Here is a 27,225-nt window from a genome sequence, read left to right on the forward strand (position 1 = left end):
AACAGTGAAAATAAATTTAATAACAATGGTGCAAAACTTTTAAGGAGAAAAAATAAAACTTTATTAAAAAATATAAAGTCAACTGAAATAAATTGAGAAGCACAACATGTTCATGGATGGAGAAGACTCAATATAATTTCCTCAAATGGGTCCATTAACTTAATGCAATCCTAATGAAATCCTGAAATGTCTTTTCCTCAGAAATGGCAAACTACAAGTTCATATGAAAATAATAGTCCATAAATATCCCCAAAATTTAATAATAATTATATGGTTTTGATGATGATGATGATGATGATGATGATGATGATGATGATGATAAAGAACCACCATTTCAGTCATAAAGTTATATTAATTTAAATAGTATGGCATTGGTTAAAATAAAATGCAATAGCAGGGCAAAACTCAAATGTATGTGTGGCTTAGATCTCATATGACAGCAGCTTTATTAATGCTTCATTGAAAAAAATTATTCAAGTGTTGAGAAAAATTGACTATTCATGAGGCAGAGGTAAAATTGAATGCCTACTTTATAACAGATTCTGGACAGATTAAAGACACAAATTTGAAAATTCAGCTTTAAAATATTATACATGAAAAACACTTTCCTGAAATCAGAATAAGAAAGTGTTTCCTAAGCAAAATAATACAATACAAGCATACCCCCCCAATACTCAAGGTGAATTATTGATAAATTTGAACAAATTAATATTTTGAAACATAATAAATATTGAGAAAATGAAAATCACAGGTTGAAAAGTATTTATAATGCATATAATTAATCAGGGCATGATATTCTTTAAAAACCCACAAAAATACCCATTATGATAAACAAACAATTCAAGGGAAAATAGTCAAAGACTCTGACTAAGAAACTGGAATTATGAATATACTCATGACAAATTGTTGAACCTCACTAGTAATCAAGGCAATGCAAAATAAAATGATAATGAGAGTCTTATACATGTCAGAATGTCAAAATGGAAAAGTCTGAGGAGCAATTTCTCCATACCAAATAAAGTTAAAGCTACACATAGTATAACTCAGACATTCTACTTCTAGTTATCTATCTGAGAGTGTATGGCACACGTGCTCAAGAAATGTAAAAATGTTCTTTGCCACAATGTGATGCTGAAAATGTGTAAGTAACCTCACTAATCCTCAGTTACAGAACTATAAAATAAACTGGGATGGCTTCTACAGTCACATACTTCTTAGCAGTTAAAGTGAATGATCAAGATCTCCATTTATTTTCACGGAAAATTATGAAAAATATGCAGAGTGGGAAAAATACATAATTTGTTTAAATGCCGTGGCTGTAAAAGTATTGAATATGCTCATGTCTATGTCTGTGTCTATGCCTTTGTCTGCCTATCTCTATCAATCTGGCTATCAATCTATCTATCTATCTATATCTATATAAAAAAAACTGGAAATGATTAGTGTTAACCTCAGAGTAAGAACTAAATCTGTAAGATTGTATTTATTTGCTCATTGGAAAAGTTTATTGGTGAAGGAAACATAGTGAAATAATGTGTTAAAACTTGATGTGGATCATCATTGTATAATATATATATATATATATATATATATATATATATATATTATTCTTTCATACATGAGGAGTATCTCATAATAAAAAAAAAAATGGAGTCTTCCTGTGAGATATGCTTTATTGTCCAGATAAAAATGTTATTCATACGAAGACCTGAGTTTGAGCCCCAATTTTGCCCCTAGGTGCTTCATTGAATAAACAAAAATAATAGAACCTATTTTATTGGTGGTTTCAGGAATCACTGAGATCCGATGAAAATCAGTTTCTGTTTGTGAAAATGCACTCTAAAATTATAAACTATAATGCACTCTATTAATGTAAGATAACATTCCAAGCAGTATATTGAACATTTGTATAAATTGTATTGTATATTTGTATACATTTTAAGTTTTCCTTACTGTGGAATTAGAAAAAAAAAAAAAATATTGACCTTCACAAAACCAGAGAAGATTATCCATATCTAAGTCAAAAATAAGCTGGAAAGAATATTAAAAAATACTATAAATTAATGAGTCTCTTATCTAAAGTTTACTTATCTAGACTATTAGGAGCAAACTTAAAATAGGGAATTAAGGAAACATTAAAAACAGTTGTAGGAGTGAAACTATATGATGTTCTTGAAAAAGCAACACTATGGAGACATTTAAAAGATGAGTGGTTGCCAGGGCCTCAAGAAGGAGGAAAGAAGGGGATGATGAATAGGTATAGCACAGGAATATTTGGGGCAATGATACTGTTCTGTATGACGTATATGATTACTATTTTTGTAATGTTGGATGCATGTCATTATACATTTGTCAAAACCCATAGAGTATATAACACAAAGAATGAACCCTAATGGAAATTATGGACTTTAGTAATAATAATGTATTAATATTGGCTCATCAATAGTAACAAATGCATCACACTAATGAAAGATGTTAATAAGAGGGTGCGGGGGAAAGAGGATATTTGGGAACTGTACTTTCTCTAACCTTTTCTGTAAATCTGAATCTGCTCTAAAAAATGAACCATATTAATTTATAATAAACAAAAATGTATAGCACCTAAATTAAAACCACAATACTTAGACTCTAAAGAGATGTCCTGTCTTCATACATGAAGCTCTCAGGCATTAGCTCAGTTCCTCTTTACTTTTGTTTTAGTTATACGTTTAACAGATTCAGTGTACTGATTTTCCACTTAAATTGTTAGTAGGATGCATTCAAGGAAGAAGCAACTCATTTATCCTAACAATTTTCATCTAGTAGTCATACGTGACATTTGAAGGTCCGTTAGTGCTATAGCATGTCTATTTTGAAGTAGCTGCTTTGTATTATATTTGCCACCCACTTCCACCCCATCCCAACACTACCAACTGGCGACCCTTGAACCTTTCCTAGAACCACCCCGCAGACTTCCAGAATCCATTAAATACAGGAATAACACATTACCACCAATGACCTTGAAAGGTCACTTTAGCACTGTGACTGGAGTCCTTCCTGATTGGTGTCTTTGCCCAAAATTTTTGAACGTCAAGCATGGATAGAAAATTCAAAGAGGCAGAGCAGTTGGTGGAAATTTAGAATACCAGTACAGGTGAGATACCCACACATGTGGAAATGAAGAGTCCCATATTTGAAGAAATGTGTAGCTTTAAGAAGCTTTATTCTTTTAATTTTATAATAGTTTTACAATTTTCAAAGTGATACTGTAACAATGAATCATATAGGAAATTTAAAATTACCTTCCACGTGCTCTTTTTCTGACGTTAGAAAAGTACTTAAAATTCTTTGGAACTGTTTTTGTTTGACATATATATTTTTTCTTTTTTAAAAGATGAGTTGCCCCCATCTTCCCAGGGTTGTCTTCTGTGTGCTCTCATATTGAATCCCATTGTAGCCTAAATGTGAAATTTAGAATTGTCTATTATGGTTCTGCATTTCTATGAGGCTAACAATTGTATCTTAGCCATCATTGCATAATCTAACATAGAATCTACACAAAGTACTGAATAAATATTTGTCAAAACATGTAAGTTTAGTTATCTACAAAAATGTAATTGCTTGCAATTTTTTGCTGATGATATTGGATAAATAAATTTGAATGTTTTGAGAAAAGACATATTAAATATAGAGAAATAAGCATCTTTTATTTATTTGTTTGTTTGTTTGTTTATTTTTCCAGAAGAAAGAATTATCAACATGCAAGTTCAGACGGTCACGAAATTCAAAACAGTTACTAATGTTGTTGGATATTTAAAGGGCTTGACTTCTCCAGGTAAGCAGGGTTAAGTATTTTTAGTCTGCGCTTTATATGAAACATCACAAAGAATTGCTCTGTAATAATTTAATAGCATAGCTAAATATCCTACTTTAGATATAACCAGAAGTTTATACCACTTGAAGAGTGGGTCAGTATGAAACTATGAAGTGGATCTTTATGCTTTTTCTTACCATATGTCTTCAAAAATAAATCATAGCAGAGACTGTAAGAGAGAAAGAAAAACAAAACATAGAAAACAGAGTTTAGATTTGTTAAACTAGGCATGTGCCTAGTGAAGAAAAGCTATAAAATTCAATGTTTTCTTTTCTGGTCTGTTTTATTCTCTTTAACACCATTGAAGGCAATTTTATGAGAAAATATTTTTGTTTTTAAGAGAAAACATTTTAGTTTTAATGGTGTGTTTTTTTTGTTTGTTTGTTTTAAATCAATATTTTTTGTCTTTAGATCTAAACTTTCACTGTTAATCTACATCCCGTTTCTGAACCTTGTTCCACTGACAGTTCTGACTAATACTTGTATGGCTTTAGGTTTTGAAGATGCTTATGAAAATGATCACTTGGTTAAATTTTAAATAAATTTACACTCTGTTATAGGATGCTGATGGAATCTTCAGATGATATTACACTGGATAAAAAAGTAAAAATAACTGACACATATAGTAAGAGATTAATAGCAACACTTCCAAATACATTGGGAAATTGAATCACATATTACTGTCTGATATGCTTGTTATACAGAGTAGAATGCAACAATATTTTTAATACACTTGTGACATTTCTGTTAATTAGGTTGGGACATTGACTCAAGTTTTCTTTGGACAATTTTTCTTCTCCATGAATTTAGTCAAATTGATCCCACAATTGCTAACCCAGAGAATTATGATATCAAGTTTTAGAGCCCACAAGTTTCTTGCCAGCCAACTCTCACAAAATTCATTGCAGAAGCAATATTGAAAATCTGATCACCACACAAGATATAAAGAAATTTGAAAATTGTTGCCATTGTATTTAAACCATTTCAACAAATTCCCACTATAAGAATCCATAATTGAAGCACTAGAAGTATATGTCAACATCCATGTATTTGCAAATTATCAAAAAAAATTGTATAATATTAGCTTTAGGGTAAACACTTTCCATATTGAAATTCAATCCAGAAAAAAATGTATAATTTATTTACCAGTAGTATTCTTCAGTGCATAAACAAAGTTTCTCAAATGTTGTTTGTTTAAATTCTATACAAAAGTACTGGCTGTTTATTCACATGATTTTTTTTAATGACTTTGAAAGTTAGAAACAATCATCAATTAGTATTAAAGTTTTTAGATGTGGTTTATTTAGAATAAAGACAATCCAAACGTAATGTTCACAAATATCTGGGGAATTCTAAGGGTTCCAACATTTACAGACACAGGATATATACTATTAATTAAATTTTGATAAAATGTTAGCAGATCAAATACATTGCTGGTACTGATATCAGTGTGGACAACTAAAATAGCTTCACAGAGTCATGTTTCTTTCCCCATGAGGTAGCTTTTTGATACTATGAGTTAATTGGCGATTAATTCATTCTACATATATGCAGTACTTGTTATGTGTCAGGTACTGTTCAAATGGCCTTACAAATAGTAACTAACTTAAAACTCAAAACAACTGAATGATGTATGTGCTGTTTCTATTCATTTCATGGTTGAAGAAATTAAAATATAAAGAGGTTAAATAAACTTCCGAAGTTCACACAGCTGGTAAGTTGAGTTCAAACCCAAGCAGGCAGGCTTCAGAGTGTGCACACTTAACCATTGAGCTATGGGACATCTCCTACTGAAATTACACTCTGTAAAAAAGTCTTATTTAAGCAAATGTAAAGGGCTACTTAGTCACATAATTTTAGCTCTCTACCAATATTTACTGACAACAAAATCAGAGAAAATTCCAGAAATATGTTTTTCGCTTTCCTTCTTAACAACAGTAGTCAGTAATGCACATTGAACAGCCATATCCATGTGTCACTGAGACCTTTCTAATAGACTTCATATGATTATATAAAATAAAATATGTGAAAAGGAAACTTTTACAGCAGTCGGAAGCCTCTTGAGGTTACTGATTTTTTTTTTTTTCTTATGAGAAAGAAGAAGGGCTAAAACTATGATTTGGAAGCTATAACTAATTCCCTAAATACTTCATTTATTACAAAATCCATTCATGACTACCAGTTTTTAATATTTACAGCTACTAAATAACTACTCCCTCAAAGGTATTAATAGTTCATTAATATTTACTGAGCATACACATATTGTTTACAGGACACTTCCCACTATGATTCTGGGAAAATGTTAGATAAAGGTTTCATTGTGGCATATTTGTATACCTCATTAATTAATATGCTGTTGCAAAGGACAGTAATACGGATCTAAGCTTTGGATTCATAATTGGGTTCAGCAGCTGCCTCCGCTTTGATAAACACAGATGTGTGAATGAAGACAGTGGGTGAAAAATGTAAAGTAGTCTTAATTATTAGAACAATTTTGCATAATTATTGCTCAGTTGTGCAATAGGATTATGTAAATGTCATTAAATTGATTGTTAATGGCTCTTGTTTCCTTCTATTTCCAGACCGGTATATTATAGTTGGCAGCCACCATCATACTGCATACAGTTATAGTGGACAAGAATGGGCCAGTAGCACTGCCATAATCACAGCTTTTATCCGGTCCTTGATGTTAAGAGTTAAGAGAGGGTGGAGACCAAACCGCAGTATTGTTTTCTGTTCCTTTGGAGGAACAGCTTTTGGCAATATTGGCTCATATGAATGGGGAGAGGTAAAGTACATTAATTACCATTCTCTATCTCTCTGTCTCTCTGTCTCTCTCTCTCTCCCACTCCCTCCCACCCCCTTCCTGTCTTCCCTTCACTGCCCCCCAACCCCCACACCCCCACCCCGCTCACACTATAGTAGACAAATTAAATTGTTGAAGCCAAGGACAAGAATATGCATTTCGACCAGGGTGTCATACTTGTTAGGTTGCTGACATCACTCATGAAAATAAAGAGGAATTAGAATTAGGCTGCAGTGAATGGCATGTGACTGGCCAACTGTCTTATTCACGTTGCTTCCAGATCTACAGACTCTGATATACCCACAAAGTTTTTACCTGGTTATCCTGTATCTCCATAGACAGGTTGACAAGTAGAGGACAAGAAAGGAGATACATATCATGACCTTTCTTTTTAAAACTTTCTAACAATTATCTAGAATTAGGAAGCAATCTCCTATGTTAAATGTTTATAACCTTAGCATTATATCTTAGCTATGCAATACAGAGAATGGACTCAAAATAGTGGTTTTCTTTCTTCCTACTTATTTTTCTCCCTCCTTCCCTCTACTCTTGCACCCCTATCTCCCTGCTCCTTCTTACCTACCTACCTACCTGCTTGCCTGCCTGCCTACCTACCTTAAGAATATGTTGTCCAAATGAAAGAGTCATGGTTAGAAAACAACTGGAGTATTTAAGTTTCAAATGTTTTTGATATGTCAACAATTCACAGATGCACTGTTTTTAAAGGGATATGAAAAGGGATAATTGGATTGATACCATATTAACAACAATGAAAACATTGTAAAACTCTTAGATATTTTATTCATGTTTACATATTTTTTTTAAAGATGTGCAATGGAAATATGTTGGAGGGGAACTGTGTAGTTTTAGCTAAGAAAGCAAAACCATTTTAGCTTATTCACTACCTCAGCTTTGGAGAAAACAACCTTAACTATCTATTCGGAAAGTCTCTTGTTTCATTTTACTATTTAAGCACTCAAAAACAAAACAAAACAAACAGAAAAAAACAAATGCCTATTGACTATCAAAGAAAATATCAAAAAGATATAAAAGAAAATAGCAAGTGTCTTTAATTTGATGGAGAGAAAAGTCAAAAGTGAGAAAAAATTTATAGTATAAAGTTTATCAAAATTCACACATTACAAATTGGAATGCTTTCCCACATGTAAATTAATGGTGTGAATGCCTGTTCCATATTCAAAAGAATTAATTCAAATAAATAAATTCCTCTGCTGAAAGAACCTTTTTAAATTGAAAAAATTTTAGTAAGATAGAAAATGTAATAGCTAAAACAACCTCTCAAACTTCAATTCCAAATTACTTGCTTTAAAGATGTAAATAAGTTAAAAAAAAAATCTAAGGAATCTTTTTGTGATTTTGGCTGATTTTAATAATTCAGAATATATTTATCATAAAGAAAACAAGGTTTTAGTTTTCCTTATAACAATAAGGCACATTTTAAGATGTCTTGAAGATTCTTTTCAAATTCCAAAAATGTATTCCTCTATATCATACAGCCTTCTCCATATCTATCTAGTAACTTCCACAATCAATTTATGTTAATCTTCAATTAATATGCATATTTCTAAATTATTTTATAAAAGCAGGTTTATCTAAAATTATTAGTTCCTAACTTAAATATCCTGAACCCCTGTGCATGGGGAAATTTATTACAAAAAAGTTCTTGGATTTATTTGAACATCAAGCATCATAGCTTATAAGTTGACTCAATTATGTGGCCGTGCATATATTTAAATAATTATATTTTTAAATTAAGTAGATATTTTTGTGATTAATAAAATACAAATTCATTCTTAAGTTTTACTTAAGCTGTTGTAACTTTTGGAGATTTTATATTTTCTCAATCAACAGATATTATTATTACAACTACTATAATGTGGGAGTCCATAGGAAAGATTATTTATATTACAAAGATTAGGGACCTGTATCCTAGAATACGTATTTATGTATGTATGTGTATTTGACAACTAATTATGCATTCAGGCACTTTCTGGCTTTTGTCATGACTTTTGGGCAACAATGTATGAGTAAAGAAAGTGATGAAAAATATATAGATTTGATTGTTAGCTTTAAAAATACACTATTTTAAAATACTATCTCAGAAAATAACTTCGATACAGTTTATAAAACTATTTTGTAACTACCTAGTTGAGGAGTTTAGAAAACTGTTGTTTTTTTGTTCTATGTACTTTGATTAAATCTACTTTTTTTAAGAGAATGAAACATTTTATTTTGTATTGAAACCAATTTATGCTCTAAAAATATTTCCTAGTGAAGATGAGTGAGGAAAGCATTTGTTGACATGTTACATTGTCCTATTTAATTTTATTTGCACAGTTACCCCTGGAAACCCACAGATGTAATTGAAAGGATTAGGTGATATTGGTCAATACACTTAAAAATGAAGTTTATAGTGATAGAGTTATTAGAGAATTAACTTAATACTGATTTTATTCTTGGGGACAATTATTTTACTGAATAGATTTTTCAAAAAATACCATTTCTTCTGTGAGGAATCTTCATTTTTCACAGGATATTGTGGAAATACTATAGATTTCAGTGAAAGAAGTGTGAGTTCAAACCTGTACCATAAAGCATGTGGTCTTAAGCAAGATTCACTTCCCCAAGACTTGATGTCTCAAATGAGTACACAAATGTCTGTATCTTAAGGGTCTCTTGGGGATAAAGTGGACTAACATATAGATAGTATCCGTGTGCTACTGTGTAAACAGAATCTGTTTCTGCATTGTACTTGTGTAGCAATGGACTTTAAAAATATTATGTGTAAAGCAGAGTACTTGAGCTTAAAGTTTATCATTTCTCTTCATTTAAAAATAGAATAATAATAATTAGATTTAAACAAGTTGTCTTTTCACCTCTCTTCAGAGATATAGCTGAATTTTCAACATAAAATAGGAGTAACATTGTTGATTTGCTAGGTATACAAGTCCTCACAGTCTTTCATCTGATAGTGTTGGAAGAAGAAGTAGCTGTTCCTAAAACATGAAATAATGCCCTTTTGGGGAGTAAGGTTCAGCAGAGAAGTGGAAAAGCTATTCTATTGAATCATTTTATGCTACTAATGTGCAGGAAATGCATCAGGTTTTATTCCAGGTAATATGTGCAGGGACACAGTTGTATTATTCCCTATTTTACTCAGAATAAAGAGCCACTTTGTGTGAAAAGCAGCTCATTGCTTCAAAGGAAAGGGTCGGTTTATTAATCACTGAAATAGTTTTCCCATGTCTGTTCTATAATTCAACGACTGTAAAATTAAGTGCTATCACTAGACCAAATATTCCATGCTGTATTCTGTATTTTATAATATGTTAGCCATTTAAGAATATTTTCTCTTAAAATTTGACTTCTTTCAGGAACGTGCTTTAAAATATTTTATACATGCTATATGTAACTCCTCACCACACTTATTTAAAATTATTTTATGTCTTTGCATATGCTTATTAAAGAGTATGATATTGCTCTTTTTAAAGTACTTGTGCAATGCAATGATTTTAAGTAGAAAATGTTTATTATTTAATATAAATTGATTAAATAGAATCTGTTGTTTTTATTTATGTTAGAGATAGATTTCTCCTTTCTTTTTTTTTTTTTAATTTTAGGATTTCAAGAAGGTTCTGCAGAAAAATGTTGTGGCTTATGTTAGTCTCCATAGTCCCATAAGGGGTAACTTAAGTCTATATTCTGTAGCTTCACCATCTCTTCAGCAACTGGTAGCAGAGGTAAGATGAACCACCTTTTTATAAAATGATTATGCAAAACTTTATTCTCTATAATTTGGCATTTCTTTATATATATATATATGCATATATATATATATATGCATAAAAAACCTCTGAAGTATTTTAAGGAATGATCTAGTATAGAATTTTCTTCAATATCCCTTTACCCAATTTCTTATGTCCTGATATTTTTCACTTTCTATTCTGTTATGGTTATAGTTGTAGGTATGAATTATGCAGTTACAAAAAATGTATGTCAATTATAAATTCATTTCTTAAAAATTAATTTTAACTCTCAAGTACCCAATTCTGCCAGTCTTGGCATTTTATGGTAAACTTGTTGCTTTTGGATTTCTTCCCTCTCATTCATGTTTTGAGTAAATTTAGGACCGTTCCTATGTTTTCAGTTAAATTGTGAAACCCCCAAGATTAGGATGTGTATAACTCCTAGAATATAGTGATGAATAAACTCAACGTATTTAGAAAACATTGTTTTAAAACCATGGAAAGGAAAACACGCATTTTTGTACAAAGTAACTTCAAAGAAATCATGTAGTTTGTGATAATGTCTCACTAGAGACATTATTATTATTTTTTTAATTTGGTTACTTCTCACCTGTTGCAAAGAATTATGCAGAACATTTTTTCTGTTTATTCATAGAGTTGATACTTGTATTTCTGCATTCTTTTTATGACTTTTTACTGCTGATAAAATTATATATGTTACTTCTCAGAATGAAAGCAATCATGCCACCACTAGGGGGTGGTTTCTTCCCAACTCCAAGGGCTATTAGTATATAAGAAATTACCTTTCTTTGCCCACAGAATTTCAAATAAGTATCACAGAAACTGAATTAGAAAAAGGAAGAGATAATGAACAGTGCTTTGGATTAGCCATAATTCTTGACTGAAATGCAACGCAAACTAACATTTTATGACTTCCATAAAGTATTTTCTAGTTTAATAATTTTCATTGACATTTCCATATGTAGTATAATAAATAAGACATTATGAAAGATGAAATGGATATATCTGTACATTTAAAATCAGCCAAACTCTAATGTGCATGCCCTAAATTATATTCAGATCAGAAAGTAAATTCTTCCTGCTCTGTGTATTGCTTTGAAATCTCTGAATCTCTGTGGGAACAGAGTCCCAGAGAGCAGTTTCCAGGCTCTGGGCCTTGTGTGGGGAGGTGCTGGCTGGGGTAATGAATGACCATCAACTGTGATTGGTTGGCCATCAGCTGTAACCAGTTAGCCAGTTGGCTACTGATGTAACTGCGGGGCTGCCTTGATTGTTTGGTTGGTTGGCAGACAGAGAAGTGAACGGCGGACTGCAGATCGTATAGCTACTACTGCCTGTGTCTCACCCGGCCGCCAGAAAGAATACAGTGGTATGACTCCCCTATCTATGGTCCATGGGTGTTCCCTTTTGGCCTCACCATATCCTGCGTTCTTATGTGGGGAGCGGGACCAGAGGCCCCGCAGGCAGCCCTGCCCGACACTCTCTTATTTGCCTGGGAAAACCTCAAAACAGGAAAATTAGGGCAGATACCTCTCTTGGAAAGATACTTCTGAATAGATGGGTGATTAGACAGAAGAAAGTAGGAGCTCGAGTATCCAGAAATTGGGCAAGGTTAGTTTAAAAATTATATCTTTTCCTTCTTATGAGTTACAGTTTTCCTATTTTGAGAAACTTGAAGATGTGTAATCATGGAAATTTATATGTAAATAAAAATAAACTTTTAATAGTGCTATATCTATAGAAATATCTATCTATAGAAATATCAAATTTATATGAATGTCTGAGAATATAATGCCTTTTAAAATGTCTTTGCACATTTTATAACAGAGCACTATAGAATATAGTCTCTAAACCTAGTTAGTATCTGGAAGTACAGCACAATTTCTCAGTAATGATTAGTGTCATGGCAGATGTACCTCCTTATATACTTGGGAGAGGAAACTTTTTGTTCTATAATTGAAAATGTTTATATACTAAACTAAAAATAAACTGGAATCTGTATTGAAAGGAAATTTCTTTCAGTTGAGATTGTGTGTGTATGTACGTGTGTTCCATAGGACAGTTTAGAAGGGTGGATTATCACAAGTTCAAACAAAAAATAGTACATGAAATTTTAAAACATGAGAATCATTTATTTCTGTATATTAAATTATGTGTATGATAATTTAAGTATATTACATGCAAACATTTAACATTACATATTTTTATTTAAAATATACAAACACTCTTAATATAAAAGTTAAGATAACTTAAGGAAATAAAATTCTATAGTGATTTATATTATTTAATTAAAATAATTTACCTTTACTGGCATTAAAACATATTTAAAAGTTGTTCTTTTATAAAAAAAAAAAATTATAACATCAGAACATATGTAACTTCACTTACAAAGATAAGTATATTTTATCAGTCTTCAATATCTTTACATTTATTTAGATTGTTACCATATGCAAATCACATGGCCCATACAATTCAGCACAAGCAAACACAAACAAAAACAAATTCAAAATGATTTTTCTACATAGAATAATATTTTCTATAAAAAAAGACATGCTTACTAAATTGCAGATGACAGGAGGCTGTACAGAATATTAGATAATCATAGAGCAATGTGAAGATTCTAAAAGATCCTACTAATTTCATTGAGTGTACTTAAATATATCAGATGAAATCTTCAAAGAATTAATATACGGTACTTCATTTATGAGAAAAACTGGGCATATAGAATAGTTTAACATACTAAAAGCTTGAAAAAAACAAAAAATGTGAAATGGTTGCCCTAAATCAAACACCAGTTCAAACTTCAGTGATTGTGCATTATCTCAATCATGGAAGATAGTAGCCCACACTACTTGCTCTATCAGACCTTGGAATGCTATTCTTTTTATTAAGTTAGTCTCAAAAACTAAATTGAGATATAATTAATTATACAAAAATTTACCATTTTAAGTATATAGTCCAATGCATTTTGGCAAATTTAGACAATCATGTAAATACCACCACAGTTGAGATGTATAGTATTTCCATCACCCACAAAATTCCCATCATACCCCTTTGCATTCAATACCCTCATTCCATCCCCAGTTTATAGCAAACACTGATCTGATTTTGTCCTTATAGATTTGTCTTTCACAATATGATTTTTTTTAAAAATGGAATCATCCAGTATATATCCCTTTTGTGTGGCTTGTTTTACTTATGACGATTTTTAAAATTTACTGATGTTGTTACATCAGTAACGAATGTTACATTTACTGATGTTATCAACACAATTTTACGACACCTTCAAGACCACTAAGAGAACAGTCAGTTGTGACTGGGATGAGTGCAATACCTTTGGAGGTCTCCCTCTAGTTTGATATTGTAACTTCGATTTTAAAATGAAGAGAATTTAAACCACTGACACTAATAAAAGACACTATTTCCCTAAGATTAGTCTGCTAAATTTGAACTAAATCATCCTGAATGGAGAGGATGGAATGTTTAGAAGATTCAGAAATGTTGAATTAATTTGAATATACTATTCATGATTATAGGTTTTTCTTGGAATTCTTGAAAGATTAACATTAAAAAAAAAGTGTAAAAAATAGTGAAAAGTTGATGGTTATTAAGCTGGGTAATAGACACAGGAGAGTTCATTGTACTGTTCTCTCTTCTTCTGGGTTTACTTGAAAATTTTCAATGTAAGTTTAAAAAAATTCAAAAAAAACATTTTTCTAAGTTAAAAAGCTAATAACTAATGAATTAGTTTCTCTTCTGAAAGTAGCAACTATCTACCAATGAGTTATTTAACATTGAGTGGTAAATAAGAGGTAATAACCAAGGCTTTTTATAATTGATTTTTTTCCTGGTACTTTTTACTTTTGTTAGTATTTTGAATATGCTTTTCCTTTGAATGTTACATATATGTAACATTAAAAAAGTTGACTTAAAATTAACTTCTAAGTTTCAGAAAAAAACTCAATTCCAAAAACTATAAAAGAAATATTGATATTTCTAAAAAATCCAAACCTTTAAGAAATTAATGTATATTTTCAAGTTATTGATTACTTTTCTTTGTGAAAGTTAATTCCATATTAATATTTACTTCATATTTACATTTTACTGATAAAATGTCAAAAACTTTTAAAATTTTTCTTATAATGGTAATGATAATAATATCTGCATTATAGACAAAATGTATGTCAACTATATAAAAAAAGGATTTTGACAAAGTTCAGCAAAATATTTTAAAATTAACCGAATGTCTACATGGTATCATAAGAGATTCAGATGTGCGTTATCTAATTTTTACTGTATGGTTGGTGGTCATTTGGATTTGGATGATTTTTTTTTTTCTAGTTTTTAGCTATAATGAGTATAGTGGCTATTATTATTCTTGTGCATTGGTAGAATAGGTGCACTAATTTTTTGTGTGTATTTATCTGGAAGAATTGCTAGGTCACAGGGTGGCATGTTTAACTTTAGTAGATACTGCAAAGAGTTTTCCAAAGTACTTGTACCAATTACACTACTACCAGCAATGTATGAATGTGCCAGTTGCTCCATATCATCACCAACATTTGGCATTATCATTCTCATAGACATATGGATGGTGGTACTATTTTGGGTTTTATTTTAATTTCTCTGATGATTTATAATATTGAGTACCTCTCTCATACTCATATGCTCCTTGCCGATTTAGATATCTTTCTCTGTGAATGCTTATTTAAACCTTTGCCTAGTTTTTAAAAAAGAGTTGTTATTTTTATAAATCATTTTATAAGAGTTCTTTATATATTCCCTATACACATCTTTTGGTGGTTATATACTGTAAATTCCCACAGTATGTGGCTCTACTTTTCACTCTCTTACTGGTGGCAACACTATCTTTAATTATTGATCTTCCTTATGGAAGTCTTCGAAACGGCATTATTGTTTCAGTATCTTATTATGTAGGACATGTTGAACTAAATATATCTAGTATTGATGTTTAAGAAGCATTAGAAGCTTTTATTATTTATTATCTCTTCTCTCATTCACAAACATCTGAGTTTTTACTATATATATGCTGTCTATTCTACTGGGAACTATAGAATGTTCTGTAGAGATGAATGGAGTACCTAGGTCCCCTAAATAAGCAGGGAATAAAAGCCACTGTAATTGGAAAAAAATGTCCTTTCTTAAAAAGAATTTTCATTTACTTCTTGACTGTACAATAAAGAATATATAGATCAGTGGTCTCTTAGTTAATAAACACAACTGCTTTCATGCAAAATAAGTTATGAAATTAAAGATAAAATCAAATTTATTCCCAAATAATAGTTTTACACATTAGGGTGCAATACAAATACATCTCTCTCTCTCTCTCTCTCTCTCTCTCTCTCTCTCTCTCCATATAGATAGATAGATAGATAGATAGATAGATAGATAGCTAGATAGCTAGATATAGATATACATATATATGTATGTATCTCTCTCTCTATATGTATATATATATATTGCTGTTTCACCTTTATTTTTTGAAATCGTCTTTCATAGATTACAGAGGTATTGATTTTCCCTTTAGAAAAACAGAATTTGATCATCCATATATTAGTATGTGCCCAGTAAGTCTCAAGTAAGAATTAATGAAATTTCTGAGACATTATTTTAGGGAAGCCTGAAGCATCTGTACATATGAAAGTAGTTAATGTAGCTATATTCTGCTTAAATGCTGCTCTAGAAGCACCTGCCAGAAGCTGGCACATCTGACCAAAACCAAACCAAACAATTGCATCAATATTGTAAAACAGTACACAGGATAAATGGTGTATTTTTTTGTCTTTTTTAAGGTTAAAAACTTATCAAAAATGTATTTGTTTTATAAGGTGATTTTTTTTGTGTGTTTTTTAATTTATATACCAAGAATTGCCCACCATAAAATACAGTACGTATAGCTCATTTCAACTGCACGCATGAGAGTTTTGAGTCCAGAGCCAGACTACAGTATTACTTGAATGTGAATACCCCATCTGTTGCAGAGCTCTATTATGTGAAAAATATTTATAAAGAACTCAACTGTGTATGACATTGCTTTAGGTGTGTAGGCATGCAATAAGCACATGAAATGCCCCAGTTGCCCAGGAGTTAATGTTTTACCGTGAACGTAAGACATGCTTAAATAGCAAAATATAGGGGTAAGTGTAATGTGTGCTATACTGGAAAGAAGACAATGTGATTGGTTTAATGTAGACTCATGCCTTGTAGAACAGTGACAGAAAGTTTGAATGTACTCATAATCTTGAAGAAATTTAACCATTGGTCATTTCAAAACTCAATCCTTCAATATTGAAAACAAACAAATGCTTTTTTTGAATTTACAGAAACCGATGACCATTTCCATTTCCTTGTTCAAGTAAAGTGCCATGTAGTTATGCTTCTGCTGTTTTCCTCTTGGGTTAAGGGTACAGAACTACCATAGCTATGTCTGTCATAGTACTTGTACAATTTTTACTGACAACCACAGTTCTGGTTTTCATTCTGTCTTACTATGCCACTATTCTATAGGGGATAAAAGCAAAACATGTGGGGTATTTTAGCCCCAGAAGCTAATTAGTTCAAATTCTTGAGTTACCAGAAACCTGACTTTCAAATAATGGAGTTATTAATTACCATTTTATTTTCTTGATTTTATGTTTATACACTCTAGAATTTAAAATAATAGCCCTACTCTGCTACGGCATTCATAACAAACACCACAGACTGAGTGACTTAAGAAACAGAAATTTATTTTGTCCTAGTTCCGGAGGCTGGAAGTCTAAGAGAACTTGCATATTGTTCATTTCTCCTGAGGCGCCTGTACTTGATTTTCAGGTGGACACCTTGTCACTGTGTCCTCACAAGGTCTTCTTCTCTGCTTACACTCATCCTGATATCTCTTCCTCTTCTTGTGAGTATATCAGTCCTATTGGATTAGGGTTCTACCCTTATGATCGCATTTAATCTTAGTTACCTTTTTAAAGGTCCTACCTCAAATACAGTCACTTTGGTGGTTTGGCTTCAACCTATGAATTTTAGGAGGACAACATTTAGTCCATAATATTATCCAAATGCAGAGTAGTAGACTACAGAAGGTATAATTGTAGAATTAAAATAGTTGTCTGTTATTTTTTATCTCTCTGTGTTGATCATTTCAATGCAGGGAACTAAAGCAAAGCTTAAAATCTGGTTGCTATAAAATATAAAAGTAAAATTGACTTGAAATATTCTTCTACTAACTTATCTTCCATGATATATGACATAGGTTTTGATTGCTTGTTTTTATCTTTTGCTTTGTTTAGCTTTTTAAGGAGATAAATTCTCTTCACTTTCCTTTTCATTATGAAGTCCAACTCTCTTCAGTGGATTCTATTTAATTTATCTTTCTTTCTGCTTCTTCTTCTAGTAGTCAATTGAAGTGAACATAAAGACTAATAAACTGATTTAAAACCCTGCCAAACACTAATTTACCACTTCAATAAAGTTTTATGTTTAAAGTTGTGATTCTATTGGCGGGTTTATCTATCTCTTAGGTTTTCAAGGTTTTGCTTTGTGTTAAAACTAAGCAATCCTTTCAGTTTATTAATGTTTTACAAGGTTTTTTGGTTGAGTATACATTGACAATTTGTAAATCCCTTTTTATGTAAATCTAGATATCAAGGAACATCTTAGGGAGATTCACGTTAAAACCCTGAATTTCAGAAGACAGCTGATTTAAATATTTGGACTATATATTCAAACAATATAGTTATTAACAAACAATTTGAGTTATTAACAAATGTATCTTGGGTTCATACACACAGCTAAAATTACTGTCACATGATTAAAATGGACTTAGCTTAGTTAGTTTTTGTCTATGACTTTTTGATTGGTATATTACACACAAACCTCTACAGAACTGAAAAGATGACCATTTAGTCAAGAGAAGTATCGGTGACTCATCATTGTTGACAGGTTAGATAAAATTGTTTCATTTACACAGCATCATTAATGCAGCACTATACACCTTACCATTAAAAAAAAATGAAACCAACTCTGATTAATTAATTGTCATGTTTTCCCCACCTAATCTTTAATGTTTTGGTTAAAAAACCTATTAATAATACCATCAGTTAATCATCTACATAGCAACCCAATAATAATATTGTAACCTTATGACATATGATAGGTAGAATTTTTTGAGTAATGAAATTAATTTTAAAAGACATAGTTTTATGCTTTAGGAAAAAAAAGGAATCACCTTTTTAAGTAAAAGTATTGGGGTGATTTTAGTATCTATTGCCATGTGCTTACCTTTCATAGTTTGTATAATATGACTCCTTTGTTGTTGTTGTTGTTGTTTTGTTTTTGTTTTTGGTGTGTGTGTTTTGTTTTGTTTTAAACATGGTATCTTAATCAAGCAATTTACATTTGTGTTGATATATTGGATACAAATAGCTCATTTCTTTAACAAAATAATTTGTTTCTATGTATTAACTGGATTATATGAAAGATAAATTTATAAAGCAATAGCATTTGCAAAAGCAATGGAAACAATAAAATACTTACGAATAAATTTAACAAGAAAGGTAAACAATTTAACAAGAAAGGTCTGTACACTGAAAACTGCAATATATTAATGAAAGAGGAACTTCCAGTCAAGATTATGGAGTAGATAAACACTGTGCTTCCATCCTCTTATGACCACATCAAAATTACAATTAAATTACAGAACAACCATCATTTATAATTGTTGGAAATCTAGTTGAACAGAAGTTCTATAACTAAAGAAGAGGAGGGGTCGAGATGTGGAACAGGCTAGTCCACACCTGCATGTGACAGTTAAAAATGTTGAGGGATATCTTCTCTGTGGAAGTCACCCTTGAAGAGCAAGGGGTCTCAGCCCCATACCAGGCTCCCCAGCCCAGGGTTCCAGTGCCAGGAAGAGAAGTTCCCACAACTTCTGGTTTTGAAAACCAGTGGAGATTATGGCTAAGTGACATTGAGGGAGGCTGGAGTCCTAAGCATCCCTCGTAAAGGACCCACACATGGACTTTCTCACTGACAAACTAACTTGCTCTGAGCTCTAGCACTGGGGCAGTAGCTCCAAAATTGCCAGGGACAGACAAGGAGGAACTGAGTTGTCTGTCTTCAAGGTGAGATGTAAAGGGGTATCTTTCTCCCAAACAGAAGAGCTAGCAGAAACCATTGTTTCTTTGTTGAGCCTTCCCACCTCCCAGCATATCTGAATCTCCATCAACCTGTCTAACACCATTCACTCCAACCCAGTGATTCCCAGAGGCCCTGCCCCACCCAACTTGTGGGCTGGACCAGTCTGCTTCCAGTGGCTTTTCTATACAAACAGCCTGTCTTGGCTAGTGATACAGACTTTCTTAAACTCTATCAAAGGTTCACAACCCCCAAATAAGCAGCATCAGGCCTCAGCATGCCCCGTACTTCTTGCTGAGCATCCCCTGCATTGGTGGAAGCTGACCTTAATTCAATGCTTGGCTTCTTCTAGGCACCCCCAAGTCCAAGATGGGTGGTGGTCATCTGTGGATTGCTTTGTGGCTCTTTCCAGGTGGCCCTGGGCAGGGCACAAGATGTGGCAAAACTTGGTCCATGGCAACAGGGAAGCATCCAAAATGGGGAAACAAAGAAACATGTCCCAAATGAAACAACATAACAAAGCTCCAGAAAAAGAACTAAATAAAATGGAGACCAGCAATCTACCACATGCAGAGTTCAAAACACTGGTTTTAAGGATGCTTAATGATCTCAGGGAGAACTTCAACAAAGAGATAGGACACATAAAAATGGAGATACAAAACATAAAAAAAGAACCAGTCAGAAATAAAGAATACAATAACTGAATTAAATAATAATTTAAAGTGCATCAATAGTAGATTAGATGAAGCAGAGGATAGAATCAGTGATTTAGCAGATAAGGTAGAGAAAAAACCTCGATCAGAACAGTAAAAAAAAAAAAAAGGAAAAAAAAAGAAAAAATAATGAGAATAGTTTAAGGGGCCTCTGGGACAACATCAAGCATAACACCATTTGTATAATAGGGGTACCAGAAAGAGAAGAGAGAAAGCAAGGGATTGGAAACCAATTTAAATAAATAATGATGGAAAACTTCCGTAACTTGGTGAAGGAAACAGACATACAAGCCCAGAAAATACAGAGTCTCAACAAGATGAACTCAAATAGTCCAACACCAAGACACATTATAATTAAAATGTCAAAGTTTAAAGACAAAGAGAGAATCTTAAAAGCAGCAAGAGAAAAACAGTTAGTTACCTACAAGGGAACTTCTATTAGACTGTCAGCTGATTTCTCAATAGAAAATACAAGCCAGAAGGAATTGGCAGGAAATATTCAAAGTGATGAAAAGCAAGGGCGTACAACCAAGATTATGCTGCTTATTTAGAATCAAAGAATGGATAAAGAGCATTTCAGCCAAGAAAAAACTAAAGGAGTTCATCACCACCACATCAGTATTATAAGAAATATTAAAGGGACTCTTTAAGAAAAGGAAAAAAAAAAAAAGATAAAAAATATGAATAATAAAATTGCATATTTATCAACTATTACTTTAAATGTAAATGGGTTAAGCATTCCAATCAAAAGACATAGGGTTGCTGAATGGACAAGAAAAGAAGACCCTTACTTATGCTGCCTTTAAGAGACTCACTTCAGATTAAAAGACACACACAGACTGAAAGTAAAGGAATGGAAAAAGTTATTTGATGAAAATGGAAACAAAAAAATCAAAAAAATTCTGTGGCTGCATACTTAAACCAGACAAAACAGACTATAAAACAAAGATAATAGCAAGAGACAAAGAAGGACCCACTTCTGGGTAGTTATTAGAAGAAACCCAAAACACTACTTTGAAAGGACATGTGCATCCATATATTCATTGGAGCATTATTTACAGTAGCCAATATATGGAAGCAGCCTGGGTATCCATCAATGGATGAATGGACAAAGAAGAGGTGGTGTCATCTATCTATCTATCTATCTATCTATCTATCTATCTATCTATCTATCTATCTATCTATCTAACTATCTATCTATAGGAATATTATGCAACCATAAAAAAGAATGAAATCTTGCCATCTGCAACAATAGGGATGCACATAGAGGGTATTCTGCATAGTGGAATAGGTCAAGCAGAGAAAGACAAAATCTCATGATTTCATTTATATGTGGAATCTAAAGAACAAAATAAATGAGCAAGTAAAACAGAAACAAATTCATAGATACAGAGAACATTTTGATTTTTGCCCAATGAGAGGGGTGTTAGGGATAGGAAAAAAAAAAAAAAAAGGAAGGGATTAAGTAATACAAATCGGTAGTTACAAAATTGTCATGGGGATATAAAGTATATAGCATAAAGGATAGAGTTAATAATATTGTAATAACTATGTATGTGTCAAATGGGTACTAGATATATTGGGGTGATCATTTCATAAGTTGTGTAAAAGTCTAATCACTATGTTGTACACCTGAAACCAATATATTGTATGTCAACTGTAATTGAAATATATATATTTACATATATTAAAAAGATGGAAGAAGCCATAAATAAAGTGAAAGCAATCCTGTGTTCCGTGATTAGAAGAATTAGTTTTGTTAAAATGGACATACAACCCAATAAATCTGCAAATTCAGTGCAATCTCTATCAAACTTCCAAAGGCATTTTTTCACAACTATAGGAAAAACAAAAAACCAAACAAACAAACAAACAAAAAGCTATCCTCAAATTTGTATGGACATACAAAGGGGCCCAAATAACCAAAGTGATTTTTAAAAAGAAGAATGAGCCTGGAGGCATCACACAGCCTGATTTCAAGTTGTATTACCATGCTGTAGTAATTAAAATAGTATGGTGCTGTCTTAAAAAATGGAACATAGACAAGTGGAAGAGAATAAAGAGCCCAGACATAATCCCATGTATATACATCCAATAAATTTTTGACAAGAGTGCCAAGGACCATCTTTTAAATAAATGGAGTTGGGAAAACTGGATATGCAAATGCAAAACAGTGAAATTGGGCCCTTATCTTACACTTCTCACAAAGATCAACGTGAAATGGATCAAAGACTAAATCCTAAAACCATAAAACTCCTAGAAGAAAACACAGAGAAAAAGATCCTTAACATTGATCTTGGTAGTAATTTCTTGCTTAAGACATCAAAAGCACAAGCAGCAAGAACTAAAGTAAACAAGTGGGAGTACATTGAAGTGAAGTGCTTCTGCACAACAAAGGAAACAGTAAATTGGAAATGGAAACCTACAGAATGGGAGAAAATATTTGTAAACCATATACAGATGGCTCTGATTTATAATGGAATTACCTCTCTGCTCCATAAACTCATTATAAGTTGAAGAGACAAGAGTCAAAAGTGCATTAATACACCTAACTTATTCATTATCATCCTAAGCCTACCCTACCTCAAATGTGATCAGAACAGTTAAATTAGCCTACAGTTGAGCAAAATCAGACAGCACAATGAAAAGTATGAGTCTTTTACTCTAGCGATTAAGTGGCTGACTGAGCTCTGTGGTTAACTGCACTTCCCAGCATCCCAAGAGAGAACCATACCATGTATCACTAGCCAGCGAAAATATCAAAATACAGCATTTGAAGTATGGTTTCTACTGAATGCATATTGCTTTCACACCATGATAAAGTTGAAAAATCGTAAGTTAAACCATCATAAGTTGGGATGAGATAATATCATAAATATTTAAAAATCTCATACAACTCAATAGAAAATATACAAATGACATACAGGTATATGAAAAGGATTTCAACATCACTAATCATCAAGGAAATGTAAATGAAAACCTCAGGAAGGTATTATCTCACACCTACTAGGATGCCTATTATAAAAAAGATAAGTGATAATTATCTTGATCTTGGTAATCATTTCACAATGTATGTGTATATCAAGCCATCATTTTATACACTTTAAATACATACAATTAATAAAATGAAGAAAACAAATCAATCTAGTAACAATCTGGAAAAAGTAACAATCTGGAAAAAGTAGCAAATGAAATCAATACTTTGACAAAATTTGTTCTCTGGAACAAAAGGAAGTTGATATAATGTCAAATAAATTGATAAACATGTAAATATGTAAATGAACCTTGCTTTAAACTAGTATTGCCGAGTGTGTGACGTGAAAGGTATACTAAGTAGAACCTTCAGTATAGTTCCATGTGTGGCAAAAATCCAGAGATAAATAGAACATGCAGTCTTTTCCAAACTTGTTTTATTCTGGAATCCTTTTTCTATAGATATCTTAATGAAAATGGCCACAGAAATGCTACTTTAAACAAACCCTATATGCACCTAAAAGTTGGAATTTTTATGGAAACATAAATAGCTGTTCAATCACTTCACTTTGAAAATGGATTTCTTCCAATGGCAAGATCTACAATTTGAACACTTTTTTCAGAAATATACCTCTATCTACAGTGCTGATAAGTCTTGAAGGCACTGATTATTCCTTCCCTTTGATCTGGAATTTCACCTGGAAATTTATAGCCTTCAGGGTCCTGTGACTTATCACTAATCCCTCCATAGTTACTACTGTTAACTATATTTTTCTTGAAAAATTATAATTTTAAGAGCAAGGTATTAAAATAAATTGAACAGCAAAAAATTTAAGCTGTATTGACCCTGAAACAACAATCTTCCTGAGGGCCATTATAACAGTTTTCTGTATGTCTACAAGGAGTAGAGAAATCCTTTCAATTCAGCCTAAGGAAGAATTCTCAAATAGGAAGAATTATCTTGAACAATGTGCAGACGCTGTGAAGAGGGATCAAACAGTTTTATGGGTGGTTGCTCCAGCCAGTCTTTATTCATATAGGAAGTCACTCATGAGTTCATCCTTTATTTATTTGCGTGTTTAGTTTTTGTTTTTATTTGTTTAGCTTCATAATGTATAAGAGATCGTGCAAGTGGTTTCCTAAGCTCCTATGGTTTCTAGGTTGTTAGCTTTCATGTTTATTGTTTATTTATATATATTGTGCTTCACAAATTCTGGCTGTAACTCTATAAACCATACATAATAGCAATTGACGAATATAAGAGACAGGACAATTTTAGGTTCAATGTTGATGTTTACAACTGTTTTTGAGTGTAGCTACATAAACATGGTGAGTACCATAGACATTCAAATTTAATGAAGAATATTAATTTATAAATTATATTTTACATGAAGTTCAATCATCTTTCAAGAAAAATGACATTTTTTCAAGTTACATATGGAGTATCATCCAAAACATTACATAAGTTTCAACAATATGCAGGAGAACTGACTCTGGGTGGTGTACACACAGTGTGATGTATATATGATGTATTATCGAATTGTACACTTGAAACCTATGTAATTTTGTTATTAACCATTGTCAGCCCAATAAACATTAATTAAAAATTAAATAAATAAGTAAATAAAATAATATCCAATAGGTGATCAGAGGTTCAGAAATTAATAATTTATTGCATGATCCAAAAATGAGGTGACATACTATAGCTTGATAAAGATTCATACGATAATTGATGTTTTCACTTTATCCTAGAAATAGGAATTTAGATTAAAAAGTGGTATACATTTCCAAGGGTTCCCAGAGAACTAATCTAGTTTCTCTTATTATTTTATTATTCTCTTTGTGGGAAAGTTATAAACTATACATAGTCAAATATAAAAACATAATAACCTGTAATTTTACTATCCAAGGAAACCACTGAGAAAATATTTATTTGTTTAATGCATTTACATATATTATTACCAAAATAGAATAATGATCTGCATTTTTCCCTCTCAATATGTTATAAATAGATTACATTTCAAAATATATGTTATAATAGAATTGGCACATGAGTGAATCTAGACAAAAGTGTAGGGGAATTCATTATACTCTAATTACAGCTTTCCTATAGGTTTGAAATGTCTGTTTTTCAAAATAAATAATGAAGTACATTATTTCATTTTATAGCTGTATTACCATTTGTTGACCAGTTCCTTTTTTGAGCATTTATATACTATTTAAAGTTTATTTTATTTTTTCTTTGTTTGTTTTGTTTTCTTATTGCTAATAACACTATGCACATATTTGTACAGACCTCTTGCCATTTTCCAACTAGGTCTTTTATTAGTCATTAGACAGTTGAATGTAATGAGCCCTTCTCTTTAAGAAGAAGTCAGTTTTTGATATGGAATTAATTGTTACAAAATCTTTGAAAGGACTGCAAGAGCCTCCCCTAGGTCTTCCAGGAATCACTCACAGAACATGATAATGGAGGCCTTCCAAGGATATTGCTACCTCTGAGTGTAGGAAGCTTGGAGATTAAGAAGCTTTTGGCTTGACTGCTGACTCTGGAACTCTAGCACTTCTATTAAGATCTAGTGAGCTCAAAGTTATCACCATGGTTACTGGCTTTAGAGCATCACTGCCTCAGTCATAATACATAGGGATACGTGCCCCACAAACTGCATCTTGAAGCCCACAAAGCCACAGGTCATAACTCCTTTACCATGCATGCAGTGTCAGTAAACACCTTCGTGGCTGTCCTGTTGTAGCAGAAGCAGCTAATGCTACATACTTTAACCTTACTAACCTCATGCAGGTCCCTGGACTTGGTGTCAGACAGGTCTCAGAAAGTTTTAAGGTGATCATTAGCTTTCCAGTTTCTATAGTGCAGTAGTCAATCTGCAATTTTATACTTTCATAGAATAAATTCTGAAATATGAATTTCTGGGTCAAATAATATTAGTTAATAATATCACAGCAGTATATTGGAGTGCCTATTCTTGTATATATGAGTACTCTTTCATAAGATTGTGTTTTAACTTCTCTTTCTTACTATTTGCAAATAAGATAGTCAAGTATGATGGTATCTATATTGCTACTTAATTTATATTTGTGTGTTATAGGAGCAGAGGGTTCTATTTTTGGAAGGTTGAGGGAACAACTTTGTACACCATACAGCAGTTCCTAAGACATAGGCAGAAAGAACTATCCGATATCTAGCTTTCTGATTGAAAGGTTTCACAGATTTAAAGTATCAGTCTTTTCTTCAGATCTTTACTCAAACTCACCTCCTGAGTGAGAAATCCTTGACCCCCATATTTAAAATGTGACACACCATCCTGACATTGTATATTTCCTTTAGAGCTTTATTTTTTTCTCTTTAGTGTTATCATTAACGTATTACGTAACTTATTAATTTTGTGATCTCTTTCCCTCAGTCGAATGTAAACTCTTTTAGAGGACAGAATTCAGACTGTTTTGTTTATTGCTATATTTCTAGTGTCTGGTATATAGACACTATTTTTTAGTGTTTCCTGAATGAATAAATAAATGAATAGGCATTGCTTTTCTTGTAGGTTCTGATTTTATTAAATAAAGCTTGCGTGTGGGACCTTTGCTTCCAGTCAGGAGATAAAAACATTGCAGAGGACCATTGCTCCAAGAGGAATCTTGTTCCAACCCTATGATGAGAACAAATGAGATAGTTTACAAAATCATAGTTTTTTTTCAAAAATCTTTTGGAGACCTGAGGGTACAAACAAATAAGCCTAAATAACATGAAATCCAGAAAGTGATAAAGTATTTTTAGAAGGAAAAAAAAAAAAAAGAAGAAGAAGAAAAGGAATTGGGAAGAAAAAAAAAGCAGAGGAGGAGAAATCAGCAAAACTTCTAATAAACTTTTAACAGATACCCTGGGATGGTATCATGATTTAGAATTCCAATAGTCTGGCCATAGAGCTA

At 32.0% G+C, this 27,225-nt stretch overlaps 1 protein-coding gene across 5 annotated transcripts in view; it reads left to right on the forward strand.

The window, feature by feature from the left end:
- The window catches only part of NAALADL2 (N-acetylated alpha-linked acidic dipeptidase like 2), a 1,208,457-nt gene that overhangs the window by 896,944 nt on the left and 284,288 nt on the right, over positions 1-27,225 (forward strand). For 4 of the 5 annotated variants that reach the window (XM_074328105.1, XM_074328114.1, XM_074328092.1 and 1 more), the window contains 3 exons: positions 3,722-3,814; positions 6,436-6,641; positions 10,301-10,420. In XM_074328105.1, coding sequence (XP_074184206.1) covers positions 3,722-3,814; positions 6,436-6,641; positions 10,301-10,420 — 419 coding nt within the window. The remainder of the gene's footprint in view (positions 1-3,721; positions 3,815-6,435; positions 6,642-10,300; positions 10,421-27,225) is intronic. The other variant, XM_074328118.1, reaches the window with a different exon arrangement.

The sequence above is a fragment of the Rhinolophus sinicus genome, linkage group LG01 (genome assembly GCF_036562045.2).
Source record: "Rhinolophus sinicus isolate RSC01 linkage group LG01, ASM3656204v1, whole genome shotgun sequence".
Lineage (NCBI taxonomy): Eukaryota > Metazoa > Chordata > Mammalia > Chiroptera > Rhinolophidae > Rhinolophus > Rhinolophus sinicus.